Source organism: Sminthopsis crassicaudata, chromosome 5 (genome assembly GCF_048593235.1).
Source record: "Sminthopsis crassicaudata isolate SCR6 chromosome 5, ASM4859323v1, whole genome shotgun sequence".
Taxonomy (NCBI): domain Eukaryota; kingdom Metazoa; phylum Chordata; class Mammalia; order Dasyuromorphia; family Dasyuridae; genus Sminthopsis; species Sminthopsis crassicaudata.
In genome coordinates this window covers 219421488-219449316 of record NC_133621.1, presented here as the reverse complement: position 1 = coordinate 219449316, position 27829 = coordinate 219421488, and the positions used below count along the sequence as shown (strand labels likewise).

At 47.0% G+C, this 27829-nt stretch overlaps 2 protein-coding genes and 1 long non-coding RNA gene across 4 annotated transcripts; 2 read left to right on the top strand and 1 right to left on the bottom strand.

Moving 5' to 3' along the window:
- Positions 1-176: 176 nt before the first annotated feature.
- ERBB3 (erb-b2 receptor tyrosine kinase 3) lies at positions 177-16809 on the top strand. Of its 2 annotated transcripts, XM_074270048.1 has the most exons (28): positions 177-536; positions 4326-4477; positions 5069-5255; positions 6292-6417; positions 7004-7069; positions 7298-7416; positions 7579-7720; positions 8270-8383; positions 8489-8609; positions 8978-9051; positions 9196-9286; positions 9441-9646; positions 9834-9966; positions 10130-10220; positions 10503-10657; positions 11022-11075; positions 11354-11495; positions 12090-12209; positions 12472-12570; positions 12758-12943; positions 13093-13248; positions 13511-13586; positions 13730-13876; positions 14011-14108; positions 14195-14371; positions 14497-14568; positions 14743-15031; positions 15189-16809. In XM_074270048.1, exons 1-28 carry the CDS (start codon positions 455-457, stop codon positions 15719-15721), a joined length of 4008 nt encoding a protein of 1335 aa, XP_074126149.1. In that variant the 5' UTR covers positions 177-454; the 3' UTR covers positions 15722-16809. The 2 variants fall into 2 exon arrangements, with proteins under 2 accessions (XP_074126149.1, XP_074126150.1); XM_074270049.1 differs by lacking the exon at positions 4326-4477 and having other exon boundaries at positions 401-536.
- On the bottom strand, positions 10923-18001 carry LOC141544176 (uncharacterized). The gene is made up of 3 exons (XR_012482549.1): positions 17907-18001; positions 13105-13213; positions 10923-11116 (listed from the first exon to the last, which is right to left on the bottom strand). It is a non-coding gene; the product is annotated as an uncharacterized LOC141544176 (long non-coding RNA).
- Positions 17770-24978, top strand: PA2G4 (proliferation-associated 2G4). Its single transcript, XM_074270050.1, has 13 exons — positions 17770-18636; positions 20304-20432; positions 20680-20785; positions 20924-20993; positions 21261-21353; positions 21850-21913; positions 22142-22220; positions 22313-22391; positions 22512-22645; positions 23103-23197; positions 23363-23490; positions 23639-23692; positions 23891-24978. Exons 1-13 carry the CDS (start codon positions 18549-18551, stop codon positions 23954-23956), a joined length of 1185 nt encoding a protein of 394 aa, XP_074126151.1. The 5' UTR covers positions 17770-18548; the 3' UTR covers positions 23957-24978.
- The last annotated feature ends 2851 nt before the right edge of the window (positions 24979-27829 follow it).

The window sequence follows — 27829 nt, the reverse complement described above, 5'->3', positions numbered from 1 at the left end:
GGGCAGTCTTAGGAATTTTCTGCTCCCCCGCCTCGGAGAAAATGAGGGTGAGCCCTCCGTCGCTCTGATTGGCCGGAGCAAGGGGGTTCCCACAGTCTAGCCAATGAACTCGGGGCCCGCGTAAGGGGGGCGGGCGGAGCAGGGCGGCGGAGCACGAGCCGGGTAGAGGCAGGGACTGGGACGAAATCGAACTTCAACCCTGCGAAAGTCGGAGGTGCTGCCAGCGCTAGGGAGTCCGGGAGCGGCCGTGACTCACCCCACTCCCCGCACACGTACGCACCCCTCCCTTCCCTCCCTCCCCGGTCCCAGCTCCAGCTCCAGATCCCGTACCAGTTCGCGTTCGCTACCTGGGCGGACTGCCGCCTCCTCCCTTCCGGGCTCAGGTGGCTTGCTCCGTCCTGATGTCTTAGCCTCGGATCCGGCCCGGGTCCCTTGCCCCCGGTGCGCAGCAGCTATGAAGGGGCTCCTGGAGCTGCAGCTATTGGGCTGGCTCCTCCACTTGGCCACGGGCTCGGAGGTGGGCAGCTCGCAGGCAGGTAAGTGAGGGCTGCGGAAGGGGGAAAACTGGGCGCTCCCGGGAGCTCCAAGTGCAGGGAGGAGCCGGGCTTGGGGAACCTGGAAGCCTCCGACTCCGAGGCTAGTGCCTGAAGCCCCCGTCCGGCTTCTCGGGGTGGCCCCCACTCTGAAGCACTCGAAGCCCCGGCTGGCTGGACCTCCCCCCAACCCTCCACCCCCTCTCGCCTTCTGAGGATTTTCCAGGGGAAGCGACTGCTGCCTCAGTTTCCCGATCCGATTTCGAGACTGCAAGAACCCCAGGCATTCTGGGGAACCTCTTGTAGGGGTGATATAACCCGAAGTATTGTTTTATTTTCTGGAGAGGTGAATCAGAATTTGGAGTCTTAACTTCTTTTCCCAGTTCCGTCTCCCTGGTTCCCCAGGTTTCAGCCTCCGCCAGTTTCGGTGTTTTGCCGGCTCTGGGAGGAGCTAGGATACGATTTGGGGGGGTGGACGGGGCAGTTCTCCTGTTTTGAAAAATAGGTTCGGGCCCCTCCCCTTCATTGCTTGTTTGTGTGAGTGCTTGTGGGAGTGGGGGTGGGCAGGGCAGAGAATAGCCAGAGGGCCAAGTCCAGGTGATGAAGTGATAAAGAACTTCGGAAAACCACTCCTGTCTGCTTACCCCGGTCCACCTCACGTAATCCAAACTTTGGCAAACTGGACCACTTAAAACTCCTTGCTTACTCTCGAGAGGCATGAAGGGAAAGGAGGCTTGAGAGAATTTCAGGAGACAGTTCAGGAAGGACTGCCCCAGCCCTTTTCTTGGAGACTGATCCCTGAGTGCTGGTGGGATTTAGGAGGGTCAAAGATTTAAGTATTTTACTGCCATCTCCCCCAGTTTGGGACTTTAATGCATTTTGTGTCACTCCCCTAAGGTTGGGGGACGTGGAAGTGGGGGAAACACCTGTGTTTCCCCCACAGTTGCTGGGTCTAAATTTAGCCTCTGGGTCCTTGAATTGTGAACACTCCCGACTGAAAGAATGGAGGTCTGGTATAATGAGTAGTAGTTGCAGAACTAAGGGGTAACAGTAATTATCTCCCCTTCATACTTGCGAATGAGAAATTATCAGCTAGGAAACCAGGAATTTTGGCCTCTGGCCCTTTTCCTGGGGGAGGAGAGATTGGGGTGGGGGGGGGCGGTAAGAGCACTGGCTAGGCTTTCCTTTATCTGAATTTTCAGCCTCTGGGCATCCGGCCTTGTCTGGGTAACTCTATGCTCCCTTTGTCCTATCCCTGGTCTGGGGTAGGGGGGATGTTGGAGTGGAGGTTCACTTGAGGATCCCCCAGGGGAATAGTAAGAGAGAAAAAGTCCTTCTTGTTCCGCAATACTGTCTTCCTAAGATGTTCTGTGATTGACAACTTTTCTCTATGCTCCTGGATAATTTGGGGAGTTAGATGATTTCAACTCACAGACACCAACTTTCTTCCTAGAAATGGCAGTAGCACTAACTTCAGGATGCTAGTCCTTCCTTCCTGGTTTTTTCCTCACCTCCACCTACTACCCTTTATTCCCTCCTTTTTATATGCGTGAGATGGATTTTATTCCTGTGGGTAGAAGACAGTGATTCCTAATTCTCTACCCCTTCTCCCCAAGTACATTAGAATCCATAAATAACCCCAAAATATGTGGTACTTTTTGAGGAGTGAATGGGGAGGGGGGAAGGGAAAAATTTGAGGGTATGTCCTTTAATTTGGTAGCCTAAGCCAATGTATCATGTACAAAATCGTCCCTGGAGTAGCTGTAGGGAAGGCTTTGAGAAAAGAGGCAGGACACGGACAAAAATAGCAGATATTTTCACTGTATTTAAAAAAAAAAAAATCTGTGTCTGATTGATTTCATTCATATGGGAGTGAGGAAATTCTTTCTCTTCTGATGCAGCTCAGAAATTGTGCTATTTATAATCTTAAAGAGTTGCCGAAGTGACTTGTCAAGAGCCACACAATCAGTTTGCATCAAAGGCTGTACTCCAACCTAGTTTTTCCTTGCTCTGAGGCTGGCTCTCTAGCCCTTAACTGGTACTGCTGTCTGGGATGTATTCTCAAGAACATCTCTGCACAGACACACAAGTCTTTTCTTCTTGGGTGTGGTGGGAGGTTTTGGTGAAGGGCTATCCTGTTAGCAAAGGACATAGAGGCAGTTCTAATCTGCTGGTATATTAGCCATCTCTCACACAGAAGCAATGCAATTCTCAGCCTTCCTTCTTGTCCTTTCCAAAATGACAATGTATATCCCCGGATTCGTACTGATCTCCATCCCATCTTCCCTCCCCCTTTTCAATAATGGAATCCTGACCAGGAGAGTGAATGGGGATCTGTCAAGGGATCAGATCTGGTATGGAGTTGGCAAGAGGGAATTCTGTGGCTTCCATTTCCCTCATGCCTGCTTCCAGATGGATTGGCAATGCCCTCAAGGAAAAGTATTTGCAAACAGGTGGTATCTCTGCTCCTGTCCGGAAAAGGGAGGAACTTTTTCAAGGGGACAGAGATACCTTAATACCTTACTTCTTACATCCAAGTAACATTTCATTACATTTCAATATCACTATTTATTCAGATATTTCTCCAACCCGTGGACACCTAATGGGAAGACACACAAACTTAATCTTCTCACGTGCCCCCAATACACATCATCCTTTCTTCTTAAGTCTAGGAGTGGCCAGTGTTGAAAAGTTCTTGAATTGAACCTTTTTGTCCCCCCAAACAAAGATATGGGGATAAGGGGGAGTTTCCTGTTGTTTATCCCAATGTTTTTTGTCCTTGGTGAAAACTATGCAGGGATTCTGGGGGAGGGGGAGGGAGAGAAATAGAATGAAGGTAAAGAAATGGAGTGGAGTGATGATGGTCACAGCTGGATAAAGGATAGCAGAGGGGGTAGAGAGAGGTGGAGCTAGAGTTTTGGGAGGGAGGTACTGAAGGTGGTGCCTATTCTCCAAGCTAAAAGACAAAGCTGCTATAGACCATTCTCCTTTCCTTCCAGTGAGGTCACTGTCTGAGCTAGGGTATGAAGGGGGAGCAAGAGGAGGCTGGGAAAAGGGTGGGGGCTGCCCCCTTCACTTGGACAGAATCAGCTCATTGTGGGATGGGCTATGGCCCTGGATACTGCCCCCACTCCACTTCCCCCACCCTTCCTCACCCACAGTGGACACAATGGGGGCTGTGTGTCTGGCCCCAAAGGGACCTTTATTTCAAGGACCCTGGGGCATAAAAGGGGGTGATAAAGAGCTGGGTGCCCCTAGAAGAAGGAGCAGAGCTGTAGCCCTCTTTTTCCTCCTCACCCTCCCCATTCTGAAAAACTAGCTACCTGGAAAGAAAAATGAAATGACAGTATTTTCAGCTTGTTTAACCCTTTAATCCTCATACTTCACAGGTAAGATTTCCTAGTGCCTATTCTGAAGTCCAATATCCATTTCCTTTCCCTGCCCTCTCTTCTGCTATTGAATTCCCTCAAATGACTAAGGCTAAAGGTAGAAAGCAATTGCCTTGTCTATCAGATCTCTAATCACCATCAGAAGAAACCTGTCTCTATTAAGTAGAAAAGTACTAAAGGAAAAAATCTCCAGATCATGAGCTCTCCACATTCTTTCTTTTTTTTAAATTTTATTTTTTATTATAGTTTTTTTTTTTTTTTTTTACCAGATATATGCATGGGTAATTTTACAACATTGACAATTGCCAAACCTTTTGTTCCAATTTTTCCCCTCCTTTCCCCATCCCCTTCCCTAGATGGCAGGGATAATACATGTTAAATATCCACATTCTCTTTCTAACAGTGTGCCCAGGGACCCTCAATGGACTAAGTGTGACTGGTGATGCCGAAAACCAGTACCAGACACTATATAAACTATATGACCGATGTGAGGTTGTGATGGGAAATCTGGAAATTGTGCTTACAGGGCATAGCCCTGACCTATCCTTTCTACAGGTGAGGAAACTTTCTGTCCCTCACCCATCTTCCATCCTCACTGAGATAACAACCCTGATCTCTCTTTGGATCAGAGAATATTACTTCCAAAAATTTACTGTAACCCTTTTTTCTTTTGTATGAAAAAATCCTTTTCTTCCTCTGGCCTTCTCTTCTCCCAAACTTACTATTCTCCTCTTACCTTGGCAAAAAGCAAAACAAAACAAAACAAAACAAAAAAAAACATATAGATGAAGAAAATAAAGTTAGAAGAGGGAAGAGAAACAGGAGACCTTTTTATAGCTGTTCAAATTGAAAAATAGGCATAGAATTAGAAAAAGGATTCATATAGATGAAGAAACTCAAGAGAAGAAGGCATTGGGTAGCAGGATAATTGTGTCTCTCTTGGTTTTAGCATCCTGACTCCCAGAGGGGAAGGGTTTAAAAAAGTGATCTCCAAATTCAACTTTTTTCTGAATGGAGAATCTGGGATACTTGGAATGGCACCTCCCTTTCCCATCTTTGCTTTTGCAATTAGAGGAAAGTTGAATGAAACTGTTTGATTGATGTATATTCACACCTTCTCATTGATGCTCTTGTTTCCCAATATAGTGGATCCGGGAGGTAACAGGATACGTCTTAATCGCTATGAATGAGTTCTCTACTCTGCCACTCCCCAACCTTCGTGTGGTAAGGGGGGCCCAGGTCTATGATGGAAAGTTTGCCATCTTTGTCATGCTAAACTATAACACCAACTCCAGCCATGCCTTACGCCAGCTCCGCCTCAATCAGCTCACAGGTTAGTTACTGTTCAGTCTTGTTCAATTATCTGCTTCCATAGAAGTTTTCCTAGTAATGCCTTGCCATTTTCTTCTCTAGCATGTCCCCATTTTAGAGATGATGAACTAATTTAAATACAGCTTAAGTGACTTGCCATGGATCATACAGCTAGCATCTGAGGACAAATTTGAACTCAGATTTTCCTGATTCCAAGCCCAGTGCTCTATCAACTGTACCCTGTAGTTATCCTGACTAACTATTGCACTGATTATCCTAAGCACTGAATTGACCCTTCTGACCAATGCACTGGTCTTTCCAAGTTACTACTGGCCACTCATTGAAAGCTGTCCGTTCACCTCTTCAACTCTCTTTCCATCCTTGCTCATCCATTCTTTCTTCCAATGGCTCAAAAAAACCATTTCACTACCAAATTGACTACCATAAACCCTTCATATAAGATCCAGAGAGGAACCAAAGGTCTTATGCCTTTGCAGAGAATGAGGGGAATCATAGCTAAGATCTGCGCTTAAGCACTGTTGGCCTTTACTTTTGGGGTTATTATATTCTGTTATTCTGATTTTTTTTTTTTTACTACTCTTCTGACCTCACCACCCCCAAAACCACAGTCCTAATTTCTTCTACTTGTCTGGTTAAATGTGACTTGGCTCACTCCTCTTCTACCCTTAGCCTCTCCCTTCTACTTCCTTGCCCCAGTCAGTTGAAAAATAAATAGTCAGGGCATCCTGGAGTGGGAGAAGTGGGGAAAGCTGAGTCAGCCGAATCTTCCAGTCTCCTCTGGCTCTGCCTGTTTTCTACCAAATAAACCAGATTTAGGACAGGTGTCTGAGGAACCAAGAGCTGCTTCAGCTTTATTCCCTATCCTCAAACAGCGCCAACTTCTTTCCAATTTGCATCTCTTCTACCTAAACCCATCTACCTTCTACCCCATTTCTTTCCAAATATCTCAAAACCAGGATAGACATATACGGAAGACCTCTGGCAAGCAACTCAGTTTGGTCCTGGAGATTTCAACTTTACCAATTTTTTCCCTTCAGAGATCCTAGCTGGGGGTGTTTACATAGAAAGGAATGATAAACTTTGTCACATGGATACAATTGATTGGAGAGACATCGTGAGAGATCCACAGGCTGAGATTGTGGTCAAGAACAATGGCAAAAATTGTGAGTCACTCCCCCAAATTCATTAAGTCTTCCCTCCAAAGGAGCTTTCTCTAAATCCATGACACTGAATAAGTTCATCCCTCATCATATTCTTTGGGTTCCAGAGTAAACCAACATCTTCAAGTAAATAAATGTCCAGAATGAAATACTTTTTAGTAGCCTGGTATTGCTATTCCTTCTCCCAGAAGAAAGTTCCAAAAATTATCCTTTAAATTCCCTGGCAGTTTTTCCCAGTTAGATCTCATATATCCTATATATTCATTTGGGCTCTTGCAGATTCTCAATAGTCATTTAGCCATAGACATATTAAATTATCATGCCCATCTTTTCAAACCAAGCTCTTTCCTATAATAAATACCTCTACCCTCATCTTAAAGCTCCTACTCTGCTGAACTCACCTCCTGCTCCCTGTACCCTCAAGCAAAGTCTGATTGACTATTTCAGAGAGGTGTTAAAGAAAAGGTATAGATTTGGGACAAGGAGGGTGAGTGATGATCCTTCCAAACTCTGTTAGGTAAAACAGCACAAAATACTGACGGACAGAGATCCTAATGGTTTCCTTGTCTGTACCTCTTTCCTCAACCAGGTCCTCCTTGTCATGAGTCCTGTGGAGGGAAATGCTGGGGTCCCGGACCAGGAGACTGCCAAACATGTGTGTACCCTTCCCATGTCCTTGAACATTCATTTCCTCAATCTTCCCTAGACTGGCTAGAATGCAGACTCTGGTGTGGGTTCAGCCATCCAGGACTTAGAGGGAAGGGTAATGAATGGGCAAGGAGGTGGAGAGGAGAATGGATTGAAGATAATCCAAATCAGATATTACTTTGTTGTTGAGGGAGACCTTGGGGGTCACACGTTGTACCTTTCTTCCCTCAACTAGTGACAAAGACAATCTGTGCCCCACAATGCAATGGCCACTGCTTTGGGCCCAATCCCAACCAGTGCTGCCATGATGAGTGTGCAGGTGGATGTGGAGGTCCCCGGGAGACAGACTGCTTCGTATGTACTGCAGGGAGGGGAGGGGCCCCTTTTCAGTGTGCCTGGGCCTGGCACACAAAGAACAGGAGAGGATGGGGAGGGAGGCCTGGTGGCTGGGGGGAGCGTACAGGGGGAGGGGGGACACGAGGATTCCTCCACCTTGACTCTCCCCATGTTTCACAGGCATGCCGACACTTCAATGACAGTGGAGCCTGTGTATCTTTGTGTCCTCTGCCCCTTGTCTACAACAAGCTCACCTTCCAACTAGAGCCCAATCCCCATACGAAGTACCAGTATGGAGGGGTCTGTGTGGCCAGCTGTCCCCGTAAGTGGCTGCAACAGGTAGAGAAAGGAAATCTGGGCAGAGTCTGGTGGAACAGGAACAGGAAGTCACTCTAGGAGATGCCGTGTGTCCATGGGGACAGCGATGGGTCAAGTGGAGGAGAAGGTTATAAATGGAGAGACGGAGGGATTATGACCCCTCTATGAGTGACTCTTGGGGAGGAGATCCAGGAACATTTGCTGAGGGCATGACATAAAGGGAGCTGCCAGAACCTCCACTGTAGGCCTGGGGACACCTGAGAGGGTACAGGAGGGGAGGGAGCTCCCTCTGCTCTAGCTGTATTACAGAGGGGAAAGAAAACTGGTTTGGGAGACAGGGGATCTTAGTCTGAGGCCTGGCTCTGCCACTCAGGACCCGTGGCCTTCTGGAGACCACTTCAGCTCTGCCTGGAGTTCCCTTATCTGCCAAATGCAGGGAGTGGGGTGGACTCCTCGCCCTGTAAGGTCCTGCTCAGTATTAAATCCTAAGGAGGTCTGACAGGGTGAAATTTGCCCTTTCTCACTTCCCTTCCTGTCTTCTCTCCTTGCACAGATAACTTTGTGATAGATCACACCTCCTGTGTCAGGGCTTGTCCTGGGGACAAGATGGAGGTGGAAAAGAACGGGCTGAAGATATGTGAGCCCTGTGGAGGGCTGTGCCCCAAAGGTGGGTCGGGATCAAAGTTTTATTCCCCTCAGCCTCCTCTTAGTGCCTCCCGTCGAACCTCTCAGAATTTGCTCTGACTCCTCCCCATCCCCTTTCTGTTTGCAGCCTGTGAGGGGACAGGCTCAGGTAGCCGATTTCAGACTGTGGATTCCAGCAACATTGATGGCTTTGTGAACTGTACCAAGATCTTGGGAAACCTGGACTTCCTCATCACCGGCCTCAAAGGGTTAGACTTGTCTCTTCTTCAAACCCCTCTTGGTTTCTTTTCACCCCCAAACAGAAGAAATGATCATATGACATCAGTCATGCACCCTGCTCTCTGATGTCCCTAACAGAGGCTTCTCTCCTGGGCTCCAACACTTCCCCTCTGGAGGGACTCATGCTTCCCAGAGTTTGGAGGTGGGGGGAAGCAGCTTGTTCCAGTGCTGGGCAGCTGTAATTGTGGCAAAGCTTTTGCTTATGCTAATTCCTGTCCAGTCCCTATCATTTCCTCCTCCAGATTCTGGACCTTAGAATCAAGACCTAATCAATCCTTCTTCTGGCTCATCTTAAAAAAATTTGGAGAAAACTCATGTTTTTCCTCATCTTCCCCAGGGACCCCTGGCACAACATACCTGCACTGGATCCTGAGAAACTCAATGTCTTCCAGACAGTTCGGGAGATTACAGGTAAGTGTGTGAGCCCAAGAAGGAGCAGTGTAGGCCAGCTGCTGGGGCAGAGAGGCCAGCTGCTGGGGCAGAGACGCCAGCAAGTGAGAAGGTGCCGAGGGGAAAGAGGGCAGACTCCATGAGCAGAGCTTGTCCCTTCTGCAGGTTACCTGAACATCCAGTCATGGCCTCCTCACATGCACAACTTTAGCGTCTTCTCCAACCTGACAACCATAGGTGGCCGAAGTCTCTACAAGTAAGTCTCTGAAGAAGGCGGTGCCCTGACTGCCCTTCCTTGTGATGAAGAGGTGGCAGGAATTTGGGTCTTTGGGCAAAAAGAAGGTTTTCACTCAAGTCACAGGCTCCTGATCCCTAACTGTTTTCCCTTATGTTGTCCTCCTTATCCCCAGTCGGGGTTTCTCACTGCTGATCATGAAAAATTTGAATGTGACATCACTGGGCCTCCGGTCCCTCAAAGAAGTCAGTGCTGGGCGTATTTATATCAGTGCCAACAAGCAGCTCTGCTACTACCACTCTCTGAACTGGACCAGGCTGCTTCGGGGACCGAAGGAAGGGAGGCTGGATATCAAGCACAATCGCCTCAAAAAGGACTGTGGTAAGCAGGGGGACAAGAGAAGGCTCCAGGGGACAGACAGTGCTGATGTGGAAGTTCCAGGGGAATGAGGAGGGGAATGGGAGGCAAGATTCTGAGCTGAGGATTGTGGGACCTGGGCCAAGCCCACTGGTTGGGATTTGGTGGGCAGACTGAGGAGGGCTCTCCTGACCCTTTTCTCCTTCTACAGTGGCAGAGGGTCGAGTGTGTGACCCCCTGTGCTCATCTGGGGGTTGCTGGGGTCCTGGTCCTGGCCAGTGTTTATCCTGTCGAAACTACAGCAGAGAGGGAGTCTGTGTGACCCAATGCAACTTCCTTAATGGGTACTATAGGAGGCTGGAAAGGGCTTTTGTGTGTGGGAGGGTATAAGTGGAGAGGCCTAATATAGGGCTGGTGGGGAAGGTGTTACATAGAGCTGGAGGTGGGAGAAGGGCTTATGGAAGGCAGAACCTGAAAACGATGCCGTCTCCTCGGACCCCCCTGCAGAGAACCTCGAGAGTTTGCTCATGAGGATGAGTGCTTCTCCTGCCATCCTGAGTGCCAGCCTGTGGAGGGCAATGTCACCTGCTATGGCTCGGTAGAGTATAAACCCCATAGTTCCTTGGAGAGGGAGGGGGCTACTCAAAGGCCAAATATCATAGCCCTGACAGGAAATCAATCAACAAACATTTACTAAAATGCTCCAAGGGATGCTGGGGGCTAAGACTACAAATGTAAAAGCAAAACTGGCTCTGTGCTTCTTGGGTCTGAGGTAGAAGTGGTCATTGTTTGGATCTTTTACCCAGGGTAGCGAACAACCTGGGTGAGCTCAAAGGATCCTCGGGTTTCTGTCCTCGACTTTGTCTTTCACCTCCCTTAGGGCTCAGATGCTTGTGCTCAGTGTGCCCACTTCCGGGATGGACCCCACTGTGTGAGCAGCTGCCCCCATGGCCTCCTGGGAGCCAAAGGACCCATCTACAAGTACCCAGATGCTCATAGAGAGTGTCTACCTTGCCATGAGAACTGCACTCAGGGGTCAGTGAAGGGAAAAAAGGGTGGTCAGGGAGGGTCAAAGAACAAGAGACAAAAAGTGAGGAGAGGAAAAGATTAGAAGGAGCCAGAGGAACTGGACTCAACAAACTGAGAGATTCCAGAGGGCTGGAGTGGGGAGGCTTGTCCCACCACAGAAAATGTCCCTAGGAGCTGGGGCAAAGACAGGCCAGAGAGAAAAGAAGGGATCAGAGACTCAAGCCCCATTCATAGGTTCCCATGAAATATGGACTTCAGTGTGGGCAAACCATTGGAGGCTTTAGGACAAGTTTTATTGAGGAGAAGAACTCATAGAAAGGAATGCCAGTTGTCTAAGTCCCTAAGCTGAGGGGGTCTTATTCTGCTCCAGGTGCAGTGGACCAGAACTCCATGACTGTTTGGGACAACCACAAGCCATTAGCAGGTAGGTTGGAGTTCAATGATTTGAATTGCTGAAGGGAGAAGCTGAAAAGGGAAAGGGAAGTCTGTTAAAAAAAGCAGGAATTGGTTTTTTTTATCCTCCCCTTCTAAAACTAACTTGACATAGGTTGGGTTATCAGGAATGAATTAACTTTTTGCATAGAAGCCTGTGTCTAGGCTAGTCTGTGAGGAGTGAGGCAGTGGGGTTCTCTAGATATGGATGTAAGGGTTACGTAAAGAAACTACATTCTGAGGTGAAGCCTTGTTTCTTTTATCCTACAGTAAGACTCACATGGCTGTAGGTCTAGCTGCGGTAGCAGGGCTGATCGTGATCACTTTGGCCTTGCTACTTACCTTGTTCTACTTGAGAGGGCGAAAGATCCAGAATAAAAGAGCAATGAGGCGCTACTTGGAGCGGGGTGAGGTGAATGCTCCTTCTTGTACTTAAAGGCCCCCAACAGTTCCTAGTGGAGACCCCCCCCTTCCCACCATACTGTTCAATCATTCTCTGTCACTTCTTAATCCCTTCCCTTCAAGAAAATAGCGTGGTACAGTGCAAGAAAACTTCAACTGAGTTACCATACTGGTTGTGTGATCTCCAGTAAATCAGTCTTTCTAAGTCTCAATTTCCTCATCCTTAAACAGGGATAAGATCCAACCTCCCTCACATAATTATTGCAAAGCTACAATGAAAAAATGTGTCAAAGTACCTTGTCAGGTGGTAACAAGATCATCTAAATAGACTTCTTGCCCTTTTCTCCTCTCCCTACACAGATACCCCAAGGTAAAATGTCCCTCTGGAGTCCTTGTCAACACCCTCTGGTCATCCCTGACACCATGGAAAACAATACGTTCTTTGCTAGACACCTTAATGCATAACTTCTGATCCTGGTAGCTTTCTGATATTTCTCAAAAATGCTAACTATTTCTTCTTTCTTTCACCACTATGCCTTTAGTTCCTTTCACACCTTGCTGTTCTATAGAAAGCCTCTTGATAGTTCCCCTATATCTCCTACAGAGCCTGGAACCTCTGGACCCTGGTGAAAAGGCCAATAAGGTCTTGGCCCGAATTTTCAAGGAGACAGAGCTGAGGAAACTTAAAGTTCTTGGCTCAGGCGTCTTTGGAACTGTGCACAAGGTGAGGAGGGATTCTGAGACATTGGGGCCAAAAAAGCAGAAGGGATCAATGGAAGAGGAAGAATATCAAATGATGGGAGAAAGGTACTTGATTGGGGCAAGGATAATGGCTTTGGGCTAATGTGACACTCCTGGGCCAAAGCAAAAGCACTGTCACTTAATGCCCATGTGGCTTTGGATAAGCCACTCATCTCTCTGGGCCTAAAATGAGGATGGGGATTTCTAAAGTTCCTTATAACTCCAAAATCACATAATTATCTCAGGGCATATGGATCCCAGAGGGCGAGTCCATCAAGATCCCAGTCTGCATTAAGGTCATTGAAGACCGGAGTGGACGGCAGAGTTTCCAGGCTGTAACTGATGTGAGTGAAGAGAAGGCATGCTGGAAAAGTCTGGGGATGGTGATAGAGAAGAGCGCAACTCTGTTATGTGGGAGAAAGTAGAGTGAGGCTGGGTCAGAAACAGCAGGCCACTACCAGCCACATTAACGTGTGGAAATATGGTTGTGAACATTCCAAGATTTGTCTAAATTTACTCTCTGTCTTCTAGCACATGTTAGCCATTGGCAGCTTAGATCATACGCACATCGTTCGCCTGTTGGGGCTATGTCCGGGGTCATCTCTGCAGCTGGTCACTCAATTTCTGCCATTGGGATCAGTGTTAGACCACGTGCGACAACATCGGGGGGCTCTGGGACCACAGTTACTTCTCAACTGGGGTGTGCAGATTGCCAAGGTGAGACATCCTCAGTGGGTACAAATCAGTTAGATGGATGGGGTATTCCTAAGGGCTGGTGGGGAGAAAGGCTGACTGTGGCTCTGAGAATCTAGGGCTGGCTCTGGATCTTAGCACTCCTCCCCCAAAGGTTCCTCCTCCTCTTTTAGGGTATGTACTACCTGGAAGAACATGGCATGGTACACAGAAATCTGGCTGCTCGAAATGTGCTCCTGAAGTCCCCAAGTCAGGTGCAGGTTGCTGATTTTGGAGTGGCTGATCTGTTACCACCTGATGATAAACAATTGTTGCACAGTGAGGCTAAGGTAAGGGAAGGGGAAGAGATACAGAAGGCACTGGTACTAAAGTAGTAAGAAGTGTTCAACAAATTGCCTAATAACAAGCTGCTACTTACTGCATGGTGGGCTCCAGAGGATGAGAGAAGTATCTAAGACATGAAGAAGACTAGTTCAGAAGGCACAGACAGGCCAAAAAGGGCATTGGTATGGAGGGAGGTGAGCTTGAGGGATCTCGGGAAATTGAAGGCTAGATGATTAACTGACATCTTCTCTTCTCCAAAATCACCAGACACCAATCAAGTGGATGGCCCTGGAGAGCATCCATTTTGGAAAATATACACACCAGAGTGATGTCTGGAGTTACGGTCAGTACTCCCCCTTCATGTAATCACCTTTCACCCTATACATTTCAAATGTCTTTCAAATTCAAAGAGCTCCCCTGCTAGACACTTCGTAAAATGTCACCTATTTCATCAAGCTGTATTTATCTTATTCATACTTTGGCCAGGTGTGACAATATGGGAACTGATGACATTTGGGGACATACCCTATAAAGGGCTTCGACTAGCTGAAGTGCCTGACCTGCTGGAGAAGGGAGAGCGTCTAGCACAACCGCAGATCTGTACTATTGATGTCTACATGGTCATGGTTAAGTGTGAGTCATCAGTTCCTCTCTGATCTTTGTCCCCTCTGTGCCTTCAATGACTTCATCCCTTTTGACTTTCCACAGGGACTTTATTAGCAATAGCACTTTTTTATGCCTCCTTGTTGCTCTTATTTCAACCCAAGGTTGGATGATTGATGAGAACATACGACCAACATTCAAAGAACTGGCCAATGAATTCACCCGGATGGCCCGAGATCCACCACGATATTTGGTCATCAAGGTGAGAAGGTAGCCTTTGAGTGAAGATGAAGGGAAAGGATTAAAGTCCTCCGTTGTATTAACAATCTATTCCTCTCCCCCAAACAGAGGGATAGTGGTTCTGGGCTGCCTCCTGGGGCAGAGATACCTGCTCTGACTGACAAGGAACTGGAGGAGGTAGAGCCGGAGCTAGAACTGGACATGGAGCTGGAAGAGGAAGAACTGGCAAGCACATTAGGCTCTGCCCTCAGCTTGCCTGTTGGTACACTGTCCCGACCACGTGGGGTAAGGCCTTACCTTCTCCCCCTTCCAAAAATAGTACAATATAATATGTAAGTAGAACTGAAGAGTTCATAGGTGTCCCTGTCCTGGGGAGCCACTTTTTGTCTAATTCCTTTTTTTCTCCTCAGAGTCAGAGCTTTCTAAGTCCTTCATCTGGATATATGCCAATGAACCAGAGCAACCTTGGAGGGGCTAGACAGGTAATGCTTGCCCATCCATGCGGAAAGATGTCAGGAGAGCACAAGATCCCTGGACTATAGTGGTGGGGTCCACTGTAGAGAATAAGCCTTAGGATTTAGAAGACAACACATTTTGGAGGATTTGGAAAACCCAGTCTGACTTTCCTATGTCTGAGTATCTGTTTCCTTCCTTAGGGGTCTGTGACCCGTGGGAGTGGTGAGCAGTACCCCTGCCCGTCCTCTCTGCTCCAGAACCCGCGAGGCCGACTCGCCTCTGAATCGTCAGAAGGCCGGGGGACAAGCTCTGAGGCTGAGCTGCAAGAGGCAGAATCTCTGTGTGGCAGCCGAAGCCCTCGACCTCGAGGTGACAGCGCCTACCACTCCCAGCGCCACAGCCTGCTCACCCCCCTCACTCCGCTCACCCCACCAGGCCTGGAGGAGGAGGATGTCAATGGCTATGTGATGCCCGACACCCACACCAAAGGTGCTTGGATTTGGGCAGGGCCTTCTGACATTGGGATCTCTGAAATCTCTAGTTTCTGCTGATCCTTTCCTACCCTGATCTTTTCCATGACTTTCACAAAACACTCTGAATACCTCTCCCTAGCTCTCAATGCTCTTTCTCTATTCCTCCTGCCCAGGTATTCCTTCTTCCCGGGATGGCACTTTGTCATCATCTGTGGGCTTCAGTTCTATTCTGGGCACTGAAGAGGAAGAAGATGAAGATGACGAGTATGAATATATGAATCGGAGAAGAAAGCAGAGTCTGCCAAGACCCCCAAGGCCAGGATCTCTGGAGGAGCTGGGCTACGAGTACATGGACGTGGGATCGGACCTCAGTGCCTCCTTAGGCAGCACCCACAGCTGCCCACTCCATCCTGTACCCATCATGCCTGCTCCAGGAACAACTCCCGATGAGGATTATGAGTATATGAATCGTCGACATGGTGGAGGAACTTCTGGTGGCGATTATGCAGCCATGGGGGCTTGCCCGGCAGCTGAGCAAGGTTATGAGGAAATGGGATCATTTCAGAGCCCTGGGCACCATGCCCCGTGCATCCATGATGCCCACCTCAAGCCACTTCAAACCCTTGAGGCCACTCACTCTGCCTTTGACAACCCTGACTACTGGCATAGCCGGCTTTTCTCCAAGGCCAGTACTCAGGGGACATAACCTTTCCACACTTGGGAGGCTTTATATGGCAGCTGGCACCTCTAGAGGGTACTCCCTCTTCCTTATCGGTACTCCTTTCCAGTATTCCCTCTATTCCCAGGCTCTCCTCTCATCCCCTGGAAGTTGTCTCCCTTCATTCCCACTTGGTTGGGAGAAGAGAAACCTTCTAAATAGTTTCTCTTCCTTCCCCAAACAAAATGTTTGTAGTATTGCCAACTCTGCACTTTCTTCTCTAGCTCCTCCTCCAAAAGATCTGGTAAGGGTGGGAGGGTTTCCTCTATATTGTGTGCCATACTCACCTCCCTTAGGGGGAATCCCTGGAGATATGAAGAATTGATCCCTGTATCCTTATTCCTCTGTCCAAATTTCCCAGTTGGCATTTCTGGGCTCTTAAGTAAGCCTCTACTTCATGTAGTGTGGAGTGTGGCTACTTGGTAGAAGGGGACAATTTATTCCCCATCTACCCACACAAGGCTGGCAAAAGGCAGGAGCTGGACCAGCTACTTACTACCTCCTCTATTAAACACAACTCAAAGGACAGAGAGAAGAAGGAGGGGGTAAAGAAAACTATGAAGATAGGGTGCTTGGAAGTAATTTTTTTTAAGTTTACTATAAGTCTGACCAAAGTACTCATCCATCCATCCATCCATACATATATGAAGCTGGAGCAGTAGAGAAGGCTGACCAGAAGGAAAGGACCTCCTTCCATTCACATTTATACTTAACTGTGCTTTTGTGCATGTGAAAAAGCTACCTTCATAATAATTCAAGGACTTCTTACTATCCCAAAACAAATTCACCCAACTCCCTAAAAGCAATTTTTTCTGGGTCATGCCCAAATCAGTGATACTTAGTGAGCCTTGCAGCTCAGACACAGATTTGTACCCTCAGTACCTGGGCACAGGTTGCAGGTGGCTGATCTGCTACTGGCCTGGTGGGAGGGTCCAGACACCCCAAGACCCATCTCTTTTTCGAGGGAATAGGGGTGGAGTGGAGAATCTCAGGTTTGTAGCTGAAGGAGCTATTTTTTTGTTTGTTTGTTTTTATACGTGTTTGAATAAAAATGCCAAAGTTTTACCATCTCCCTACATATGACTAATGGGAATGTACAAGTGAGAATCTAATGAGGAAACCCCTCTTTAACTTCTCTACCCCATCACAACTTATGCCTAATGGAAGGATCAGAGGATCTGAGAGCTTTAAGGCCATCTAGTCAATCAAGAAGCATTTATTAAACTCATCCTTTTGCTCAAAAATTTAGAGCTGCAAAGGGATCAACTTTCTGTACCGTCCCCCCCACCCCCGCTTCTTTTTTTTCTTTTTTTTTTTTTTTGAGATATGTTAGTTAAAATGATTGAGATTAAGTGATTTGTCCACGTGGGCAAGAAAGAGCAGGACCGGCCCCACCTCCTCCTTTCACCTCCACCCATCCACCCAAGGCCAGATCTCTCTCGCTCTTACCGAGATGATAAATCGATGGGCCACTAGTGGCTCATTCAGCTCAAACACTAAGAAAGAGGTGGGGGGAAGGGAGCTTTTCCTGTGGACATCCTGCGTATTCTATTCAGAAGCTCGTCTGTCCGGTACTAGTTTTCGAGCAATGAGCCCCTTGACAGCTGGACCTGCCTCTAGCTTTTCCTTGTATCTGCAAAGTTCAGTTTAGCATACAGTAGGTGCTTAATGAATGCCTGTATTGACTGAGAAGCAGCCCCACTGGAAGTTCTCGTAGGGAGGTTTTCCATAAATCCGTCTCGAGTCTGGCTCCGATGCTGCCCCCGGCGTCAGTGCCAGGAAGGCTCTCTCTAGACCTAGCCTGAACACGTGCAGGGTGTCCGGTTGCCAGGCGCTACGTGGTTAAGAACGCGGCTTCAGACTTCAAAAGGGTCAGGGTTCGGAAACTTAGTGGGGGTATTTGCTTCCTGTGTGACCGGTTAGAACTTTTGGCCTGTTTCCCCCTGTCGGTGGCCAGCAGCTCTACATCCCGGATCAGCCCTCACAGGTAGCCTGCGAGCACGCCCTCTCAAAGGCCCGCCAGCACAGGCGGAACTGGCCGGGCAGGCGCAGGCTGCCAGGCCGAGGGGGCGCAGAAAGGGAGCTCCGCCCCCTCCATCCTTCCACACCCCCTTAGCTCCGCTGCCCTCCCCTCAGGGTCCCAAACCCACCCAGCTAGCCCAGCCGGCCCTACCAGCTAGCCATCGAGGAAACTACGTCAGCCCACAGGATTCCGGAGCCCGATCTTTCCTCCGGACACACCCAGCCACCCGCGCCTCGGCGTTCCGGGGATCGCCCCCCACCCACCCCACCCCGACATCTCCCCGCCTCCAGTTTACGTGAGTTCCCGCAGCGATGCCCTCTGGGAGGTGTAGTTTTCCTTTTAACCCAGAGGGCGGGACGCTCGCTTCTCTTCCTCCCACTTTACCATCAGCCCCGCCTTCCCGCCGGCCGACTGACTCTTCCCAGCGTGCCCGGCGTGAGGATAGGCATGCAAGGGAAGGCCCTGGGGCCTGACTTGGCGGGCGCAAGGCAGGCCGGGGGTTGTAGTCCACCTGGTGCGGCGTATCACTGGTGGCCCGTAGTGGCGGAGACTCGCCATCCCAGAGTACTCTACGCCGGGACCGCGCGCTTGCTCGCTCGCGCCTGCCCTCCCGCCCGCCCGCTCGCGCTTTCTCGCTCGCTAGCTCTCCCTCCTCCCTCACGTACCGCGGGGGCTCCGGCCACAAGCGGCGGCGGCTGAACAGGAGGCGACCGCGACGGCGGTGGCGGCGGCGGCGGCGGAGGCAGTAGCAGCAGCAGCAGAGGCGGCGGCAGCAGCGGCGGCGGCGGGAAGATGTCGGGCGAGGACGAGCAGCAGGAACAGACGATCGCCGAGGACCTGGTGGTGACCAAGTACAAGATGGGGGGCGACATCGCCAACCGTGAGTGCGGCCCGGGGGGCTGAGGCGGGCGGCGGGATGCGGCGGGGTTGAGCCTCGGGCTCCGGGGCTCCGGTCGCGATTCGGGGCATGCGGAGGAGCCGGGCTGGGGTCGAGCGGGGGACCAGGGCGGTTGGGGCGCCGGGCAGTTGGCTGCGAGGGAAGGGCGCGCCCCTCTTGGGCTGTGGGGGCCTCGAGGGAAACGGCGCCGGGGCCGGGACCTGGGCCGGTTCTCCGAGGCGGCGCCGGGGCCGGGGGGGGGGGGTCAGGCTGGCCTCTGCATCTGGCCGGGGCTCCGGGACCGGCCCGGGCACGTGTTGCCAAGTCCCCCAAGCGGGGCGCTCCCTCCTCCTCCCCTGCCGCCGCTGACACCAGCTGCCCCGCCACGTGCTTCTCTGGGGCCTTTTCTTCTCTGTGTCTCGGCCTCCCGCGGGGGGCTCCCCCGGCTCCGCTTGGACGACGGGGGTTCCCCGAGAGCTTTGGGCTGCCCGCTGCCCCGCAGCAGCGTCCCAGGGCGCTCGTCTCCTGCTCTTCCCCGGAGGGATGTCCCGGATTCGCTCCTATTTCCCTAAGAACTGACATTTCCTTGGGGTGTTCTCGAGTCGCTCCGCGCTCACGCTGCGGGTTTAGGAAATGCCAGGTGGAGAGCTGCTTGTTTTCCGAGCCGGAGAAGTTTTCTCCTTTATTTGGCTTGCTGTGACTTTACCAGCGGTTGTCCCTTTGGCGGCCCGCTGCCGGGCAGGTGTCACCGTTTCCCACTTGTCTCCAGAAAACCCTTGGACTGTCTCAGAACTATATCCTTGAGCGATCTCCAAAAGGAGAAATGTCTCTCTTTTGTCCTAGGGTTTTTGAATAGGAAGGTGGAGGTTGATGTCTGAGGTAATTGACCTGGCTGGGGAAAGCCTCGTCTTTAAGATTACTAAAGATTTAGATCCAAATTGAGGTTTGAGTAAACTCCAAGCTTCTCTTAAGATGCATCCCCACATACAGACATTAAAGCAAGCCCTTTACCGTGGTGTTTTTGGAACTTTTTAAAAAGAGGGCTTTTGGAAGATGATAGCTCAAATGGGAAAAAAATACTCAAAAGTCACTGATTCAGTTTAGCATTTGGAATGCTTCTGAGCCATGTGCTCTCAGCATTTAATTTCTTTGAAGTTTTAGGAAGTTTGTGAGGAATGGGGAAGGTTTTGTGAGTTGTGCTTCATAACACCCATCTAATTTGAGGGTATCAGGAGATGGAAGAAGAGGACGTTTAACAAGGCATCAGTCTCAGTATACATCAGTCTTCCTTCTGTTCTTGATGCCTATAAATGACCTTCTAACTAGCTTTTCTTACACGTGGGTTTCCCAATGGATAAACCTTGCCCTAATCAGAAGTACCACTTCCCTGACAAGGGAAGGGGGAGAAAAAGCTGTGTTTGGAGTTATTAATCTGTTGTATCATGTTATGACCATCAATGGAGAAGAAAGTTGTTTTTCATATGTAATAGAGATGGATTTATGTATTGAAGAGGAGAAACAGTCTTCCAGCAAGTTTTTTTTGAGATATAAGATTTTGGCATTACCAAAATGATAGGGCTCAGTATCCATGTTATTTCACCAACATTGTGCCTTAATGCTTGTAACTGAAGTGGTGCGATTCTAACCAAGGTACCCATCTATCCTACCAGGAGTCCTGAGGGTGGTAGTAGAAGCATCGACTTCAGGTGCATCTGTTCTGGGTCTGTGTGAGAAGGGAGATGCCATGATCATGGAGGAGACAGGAAAGATTTTCAAGAAGGAAAAGGAGATGAAAAAAGGTAACAAGCCCCCCACTTGTTGATCCTAAATTTCTCCCAGACTCATGATCTAAAACTTACGCAACCATCTCTGGGGTTGAAATACTTTGGAGTATAGGTGGGGCAGGGGATCAGAAACCTGTCTTTCCCCATTAAAACTGGCTACTCCCGAGTGGAGTCTCTGGTAAAGGACCTATTCCCATTTGGCTTAGGGGTACTAGAACTAGGGAGAAGCAGGTATTAGATTTGACAGTCACTTTTTTTACAGGTATTGCCTTCCCTACAAGCATCTCGGTAAATAACTGTGTCTGTCACTTCTCCCCCTTGAAGAGCGACCAGGACTACATCCTTAAGGAGGGTGACTTAGTAAAAATGTAAGTCCCTGACCAATTAAAGGCTTTAGATCAACCTTGATCTAGCCCAGTGCCCAGGCTGATTCTCAGACTCGTGGAGAGGCTGGTGTCATGTGTGGAATCCTGTTCCTTACTCTTTGCTCCATATGTATTTTTTAGTGACCTGGGAGTCCATGTGGATGGTTTCATTGCAAATGTGGCCCACAGTTTCGTGGTTGATGCATCTAAGGTGCGTGTCTTGACCTTGAGGATCCCCTTTTTTTTGTATCATTAAGAAATTATGTAGTTGTATTGTTCCATCCAAACCCAAGCCATTAAAATATCTAGGCATCTATTTCTACAGGCAGATAAACCAAGACATTATTTAAAGAACCCCTTCCCTAAGTTCCTTCCTCTGATCACGAAGAAAAAAGTTACTTTTCCTTTTTACTCATTGGATGGGCATGGCAAGAATCATATTCAAGGAAAGGTACTGATTGCTTCTTTTTATCTGCAGGGTACCCCAGTGACAGGGAGAAAAGCAGATGTGATTAAGGCAGCTCATCTGTGTGCTGAGGCAGCTCTACGGCTGGTCAAGCCTGGAAACCAGGTGAGGAAGCATGGTTTATATAGTTGTGTGGAGGTTTGTGCTTTCCATTAAGATAATCTTCTAGTAAGGGTTATAAGCTTATGTGAATATAGCTTGAGGGTGTAAGGATAATAGGTAAGAGAATAAAAAATGTTAAAAAGTCACTCTTCTCTGGTACTAGTTCTCAAAGTTAGTCCGGAGATATTTGGGGAGGGGTGTCATTGAGCCTTTCAGGGATCTGTGGGTCAAAATTATCTTTATGATAATACTTAAACATTTTGGTTTCTAATGTGATGAATCTAAGTAAAATAATAGCTACATAAATGATTTTTGGGACATCCTCAAAACTTGAAGAGTTTTAAAGGGGTCTTGAGACCAAAAAACATTTGAGAACCAATGCTCTAGCATAGTTTCCATTTTTTTCCTCCTCTGGGAGGGAAGGGGGGGCTGGAATGATGAGTTTTGACTTACAAAGTTTCTGCCATCTTCTGCTGATTTTGAATCTTGTGCCTTCTAGAACACACAAGTTACAGATGCCTGGAATAAAGTTGCCCATTCATTTAACTGCACACCAATAGAAGGTGAGATTGTGGATTGTGTCTGTATGTCCCAGAATGAATGTTCAGCTATGAAATAAGACTCTGGGGATCCATTCTACTCCAGAGCAGAGAAAACTCAATCTTGAATTCAGGATCAAATTTGTTGTCTATTCTATGTAGCTTCTCTTAGAAACTGCTGAGGGAGATGGATTCTGACAATTTCCTCGTGGCAGCAAGTGCCAAAGGCTCATCTTTTTCCTTTGCTTATAGGTATGTTGTCTCACCAATTGAAGCAACATGTCATCGATGGAGAAAAAACCATTATTCAAAACCCCACAGACCAGCAGAAGTATGTCCCCTGTCCTCAGCTCTATCTTTCCATGTTCCTTCCTAGTCTCTTTAACCTTAATTGTTAATCCTCATTTCTCCTGATCTACACAGGAAGGACCATGAAAAAGCTGAGTTTGAAGTCCACGAAGTTTATGCTGTGGATGTTCTTGTGAGCTCAGGAGAGGGCAAAGTAAGTTTTCTCCAGGAGAAAGGGGGAGGCAAAACAGACATGGTTTTCTTCCATTGTTCTTGAGGAAAGAAAGTTTGGTTGAAGGATCCAGCTAGGCACTTGTCTCTTGTTCTTTTGTAGGCCAAGGATGCAGGACAGAGAACTACCATCTACAAGCGAGATCCTTCAAAACAGTATGGTCTGAAAATGAAAACTTCCCGTGCCTTTTTTAGCGAGGTGGAGAGGCGATTTGATGCCATGCCATTCACTCTCAGGTGCCTGTCTTGGTGGGGACAAATAAGGGACTGGACTGGTAATGACTCAGCTGGCCTGCCCACACCTATCCTGTCTTGTATCCATGACCTGCCCAAACTTGTTTCTCCCAAGCTAAGGTATAAGAAGCAGGCGGATACTTAAAGATGGTTTTTTGAATTTGTGATAAGTGTAAGGGCCTGATGCTAAGGATATATTCTTCTTCAACTCTTTCCTCAAGGTTCAGCTCAGGGGCCACTTCTTCCCTGAAACCTTTCTGATCTTCCAAGTTTTCAGCATACTCTTCCTTCTCAAGTTACTTTTCATTTGTGTATCTCTTGTTTTCTCTCCTCCCCATATAAGCTTAAGGACCAGAACAATTTTATTGTCTGTGTATACTCTGTATTAGGAGAATAGATATTGGTTGAATCATTGAAAGCACATACAGGGTGCTAAATCCCCAAATCTTCTCGAATATAGGGCATTTGAGGATGAAAAGAAAGCCCGCATGGGTGTGGTGGAATGCGCTAAACATGAGCTACTACAACCATTCAATGTTCTGTATGAGAAGGAAGGTAAGTGCTGGCACTGTGTGACACCCATGGAGGGTGTTCAAGGAGTGATTAAGTTCTTGCCTCTCATTTCTTGAGTTTGGAACCTAGTAACTTTGGGGTGGGGGCTCAGTGTATCAGAGGAATCCTTGACCTTCCACTCCCCAACCTCTCTTCCCTTTTCCATAGGTGAGTTTGTTGCCCAGTTCAAATTCACAGTACTGCTCATGCCTAATGGTCCCATGCGGATAACCAGTGGTCCCTTCGAGCCTGAGCTGTACAAGTCTGAACTAGAAGTCCAGGATGCAGAGCTAAAGGTGAGAAGTAGTATGGGAAGAGGGATCTAGGACCTCTGTATCAAACAAACTAGCAAGGAGATCGAGGGGGGAAAGGCCTAAAGGAGTTCAGTTTAGGAAATGCTGAGTGTCTTCCCTACATACCAGCCACTCTTTTCTCTTCCTCTAGGCACTCCTTCAGAGTTCAGCCAGTCGGAAGACCCAGAAAAAGAAAAAAAAGAAGGTTGGTTATAATTCTCATGGCTTAAGTCCACAATTTTCATGTTAGTATATTTGGATGAAAGTGGGGGTATAGTCTAGGGATTTAGACTCACATTGACCCTTATAGAAAATAGAGATGAGTTTGTCTCCTGATCCCTCCAGATTGACCCACACATTAACCCAGACTGTTAGAGGTTTTTAGTTGTCCTTTCCATTGCAGGCCTCCAAGACTGCAGAGAATGCCACCACTGGGGAAACAGCAGAAGAGAATGAAGCCGGGGACTGAGATGGTTTCCATCTCCCTAGCCCAGTACTCCTCCCTCTTTCCCCTCCTACCACACCCTGGGCTCCAAAAAGAGCGGTTCATCTTTTCCACCCAGGACCGCTGGCAGAGCGGGGAACCTCTCTCCCCTCATCCCAATTCCTACAACCAACCCTCCTTCCAATGACTACCAGCTCCGACTGACTCTGGCCTTGGGAGGCTAGGGCTCCTGGCCATGGCAGACTACTTTAAACAGAAAAAAGAAATTGAATAATAAAATCAGGAGTCAAAACCTGTCTTCAAGCCCCTCTTTCTAACTTTTTGTATTGCTCTCTGCTTGGTCAAGGTTGATGGCCCAGCTCTACAGGGAGAGGCAGATGGCCGATCTAGCTTCTGCACCGCCGCCACCTCCCCTGAAATTTTTTACTCTCATCTTTCCTAGTGGTCAATATCTTACTATTTGTCTGGGGTGCCAGCCCCATTCTGCCTCTTCAAGTCTTTGTCTTGCCTCAAAATGGAGTTGGGGAAGATGTCTTCCTCCATTTCTCATTTTGATTCTTATGTAGCAGAATCCTATTCAGATCCAGGCTATCTGGTCAGGCCCCTCCCATTTTGTAGGAGCTGGAGCCAATAATTCTGGGATCTTCTGTTGTATGGATCCTCTTGTTTAAATTTTTAGTTTTTGCAAGGACAGGATCCAGTTTTCTCAAAGAACTATAAAGAAATGACCCTTCTCAACTCAACCTTGTTCCTGGAATTGCCCATAGTTCCCAGTTTAGAGCTCAAAGCCCCATCTGCCAGTTGGGTTCCTGTGTGTGGTGCTCTAAGGTCCCTCTTGAAAGAGGGCAGGAGTCAGGGGAGCAGATTGACTCTTAAGAAGGCTCCTCCTTTCTGAAGCTGTTGACTTGGATTGTACAGATTCTTGGGGCTTTGTGGGTTGTTGTGGGAGGGGCAGTTAGTAAGTGAGGTCTTGGGGAGCTGGGGCTCCCACTAACTCATGGGGTTTTTAAACGCAGAGATTGCGTCAATAAAAGAAATTGGATTTACTGATGATTTTCTGATGTGCCATTTGTAATGCTGCTCATTTGGTGATGGGTTGGGGGGAGGGGTGGTCTTGGTAGAAGATATGTCTTGGATAAGCAAATTCCATTAAACTGGAACAAGTTCCCTGGAATATGATGGCTCCCTACTGTCCTAATAGGAGGACCATTTATATAATCTTAATTATATTTTGTCCTCTTTGGGAGAAATGAAAGAGTAATAAAAATCCCACTAATTTCTCTGGATTAGAATTTAAGACTTGTCTGTAGGAAGAGTGGGGGGGTTTAATGGTTGTTTTGATTTTTCTGGAGTGGAAATGTACCGCTTGCTAAGTCCATTTGTTCAGAAATAATAGGATAACCCACCTCCTATTTCCCCCAGGAATGTTCTGTTATTTTTTAAAAATAAAATTGATAAGTAATATTTGTGTTCAGTGTGTGGATGGATTTGATTGGAGGGAGGGCTGCAGGTAGATAAGTCTTGGAAGTTCCAGCATGTTTATTAATATGCTAATATACAGGTAAGACAATCTCTACTGGACCCTGCTCAAGTCATCATTAATAGCTATGCTCTGAATGAAAGTATGTATAAAAATTTTTTGAGAACCTGGGAAGGATAGGTAATTGTTGAATGACACATTCTGGATCCAAAAAGATCTTGACAAGCTACAATAATCTGGTGATGTTTACTCTAATAGGAACAACACATGCTGTTTTCATTTAGTATTTATGATTGGGGAAGATGCAGAAATCATTTGATGTACAATACTGTTGGACACAAGATTCAACTTAAGGCTCATGAGTTTTTAGAAGTGACTTCTATTTCTAATATTGCACCTGTCACTCATGAGTTCAGTTCAATTCTGGATCAACATTTTTGGAAAGACACTGAACTAAATTGGATCCAAAGTATCCAAAATCAAACTAAACTGTATGGTTAAAACTTAACCATAATGGTGAAAAACCTGGGGGGAGAAAATTTTGAAAACCAGTTGAATAGAGAAAACGGGACTGACATCTTCAGAAGATTAGAATAATAGGAATATTAAATCAACTGGGGTTTAAATCCTGGCAGCTGGATGGCCCACATGGAGAGACTTTTTGATGTGAAGTCAGGAAAATCTTGAGTTCAGAGCTGGTCTCAGATACTAGTTAATGATCCTAAATAAGTAGCTTAATAGCATCTACTTCTCAGAGTTGTGAAGATAATTTTTATGAAATGCTTTGTAAACCTTAATTTTATAGATAAATGTAATACGTTTTATATATAAAAAAATTGTAGGTAGTATTATTGCTCTTATCATTTCCTATGACTTTACAATCTTATCTTGACCTCAGGATTTTGAAGTGGAAAGAATCTTAGAGATTATTTACTTCTAAAATGAAGGAACATTTCTAAGTTCTCTTAAAGCTCTAACTAACTTCTATAAAAACCCTATGAAGCATTTTAGATATTGTCAGGAGACAGATTTTTCTTCACTCAAAAAGACTACACTAGAAAGCAAAAGTGAATGGAAGAGGATGAAGAAAGATTGACTTTGTCCCTAATTATCCAAATAAGAAAGATATTACAGCACAAATCCCTCATTTCTAAAACTAGTATTCTTTTATTTATTTATTTTTTTGTACATCAAACTAGCTGATTTCTGCATTGAGATATAGGGAAACTAAGGACCAGAACTTTTCAGAAGTGGAATGGGCTATTAAATTCCCAATTAGTAGAGATCTTTATAGATGTCCGTTGGTGGACACATTTATATATGAGATTCAGGCCTCAAAGAGGCTGAATTAGGTGATTTTAGGGGGAGGGGAGGATGTTTCCTTCATTTCTGAGGGAAAGATGACAGTAGTGAACTGGCATTTGGGGATTTATTCACAACAGGTTGGGGGGGGCGATGTGTTACAATCCATTTCTACTTTTGAGGTTCTTCCTTGAGCATTAGAATTCTAGCTTTGCCAAGAATACTAGCTTTACTAGTTAGAATTTCTTTTCCCTTGTAGAACTTGTAGTTTCTATTCTGATTTTTATAAATTTAATGATGAACTTGCCTTTTTCTATCCTTTGTTTTCCTCCTAAACTTCCAAGCAGTTGGAGGAATGAATGGCTGAAGAAGCAGTAATAAATAGCAGTGAGTATGATAGATGTAATGTTCGGGCTAGCTTTCTAGAGGGCCTTGGGACCAGCCTTCATCTCAGCAGAATAATCTGCCATGAGAATAGTCAGGAATAAAATCCAGTCTTTATTGTCTCCTTCAGTCTCCCAGTCTGAGCCAGCAGTCTCAATCTAACAGTCAGTCTGCACTCTGCACTCTGCACATCTGAGTCTCTGACTTCGGTCTGACTCTGACCGTTTAAATACTCTATTACAATTACATCAATTTGTCATACTGAGTATAAGCCAATCATTATATCACTAGAGAACCATCTCATCAATTCCACTGAGTTAATATTTTGTAAGATTACATCAATCATATTGAAACTTAAGTATATACCTTTTCAGAGTTCCTGCACTCTACAGATAGATACTAATTTAGCCCAATGACTTCCATCTGATTTCTGAAACATCAACAAAAGTTGAAAGACCAAATGAAAATATAAAAAATTCTATATAAATAAAAACATTATTGTTCAATTATTAAAGTTATCCAATGTCTTTCAGGTAGAACTTTTTTTCTATCTTCCTATTTTCCTTGGAAAAGATGACTTTCTTTTAAAGTTTCTCTTAATCTCTAATATTCTTCCTTTCAACAATTAACACTTTGAGAATGCTCCTAATAATAACTGATACTTATATAGTGGTTTATAATTTATAAAGCACTTTACTTATTTTGTCTAACATGACCTTTGCTACTCATGG

What these genes read in the sequence shown, in the direction of transcription:
- ERBB3 (XM_074270048.1), top strand. Translation starts at nt 455, where the DNA reads ATGAAGGGGCTCCTGGAGCTGCAGCTATTGGGCTGGCTCCTCCACTTG. An exon ending in ACCAGGAGACTGCCAAACAT is followed by an intron (nt 7,070 to 7,297) that starts GTGTGTACCCTT and finishes TCCCTCAACTAG; the next exon opens with TGACAAAGACAATCTGTGCC. An exon ending in GGGGTGTGCAGATTGCCAAG is followed by an intron (nt 12,944 to 13,092) that starts GTGAGACATCCT and finishes CTCCTCTTTTAG; the next exon opens with GGTATGTACTACCTGGAAGA.
- PA2G4 (XM_074270050.1), top strand. Translation starts at nt 18,549, where the DNA reads ATGTCGGGCGAGGACGAGCAGCAGGAACAGACGATCGCCGAGGACCTG. An exon ending in TGGTCAAGCCTGGAAACCAG is followed by an intron (nt 21,354 to 21,849) that starts GTGAGGAAGCAT and finishes TGTGCCTTCTAG; the next exon opens with AACACACAAGTTACAGATGC. An exon ending in GCCATGCCATTCACTCTCAG is followed by an intron (nt 22,646 to 23,102) that starts GTGCCTGTCTTG and finishes TCTCGAATATAG; the next exon opens with GGCATTTGAGGATGAAAAGA.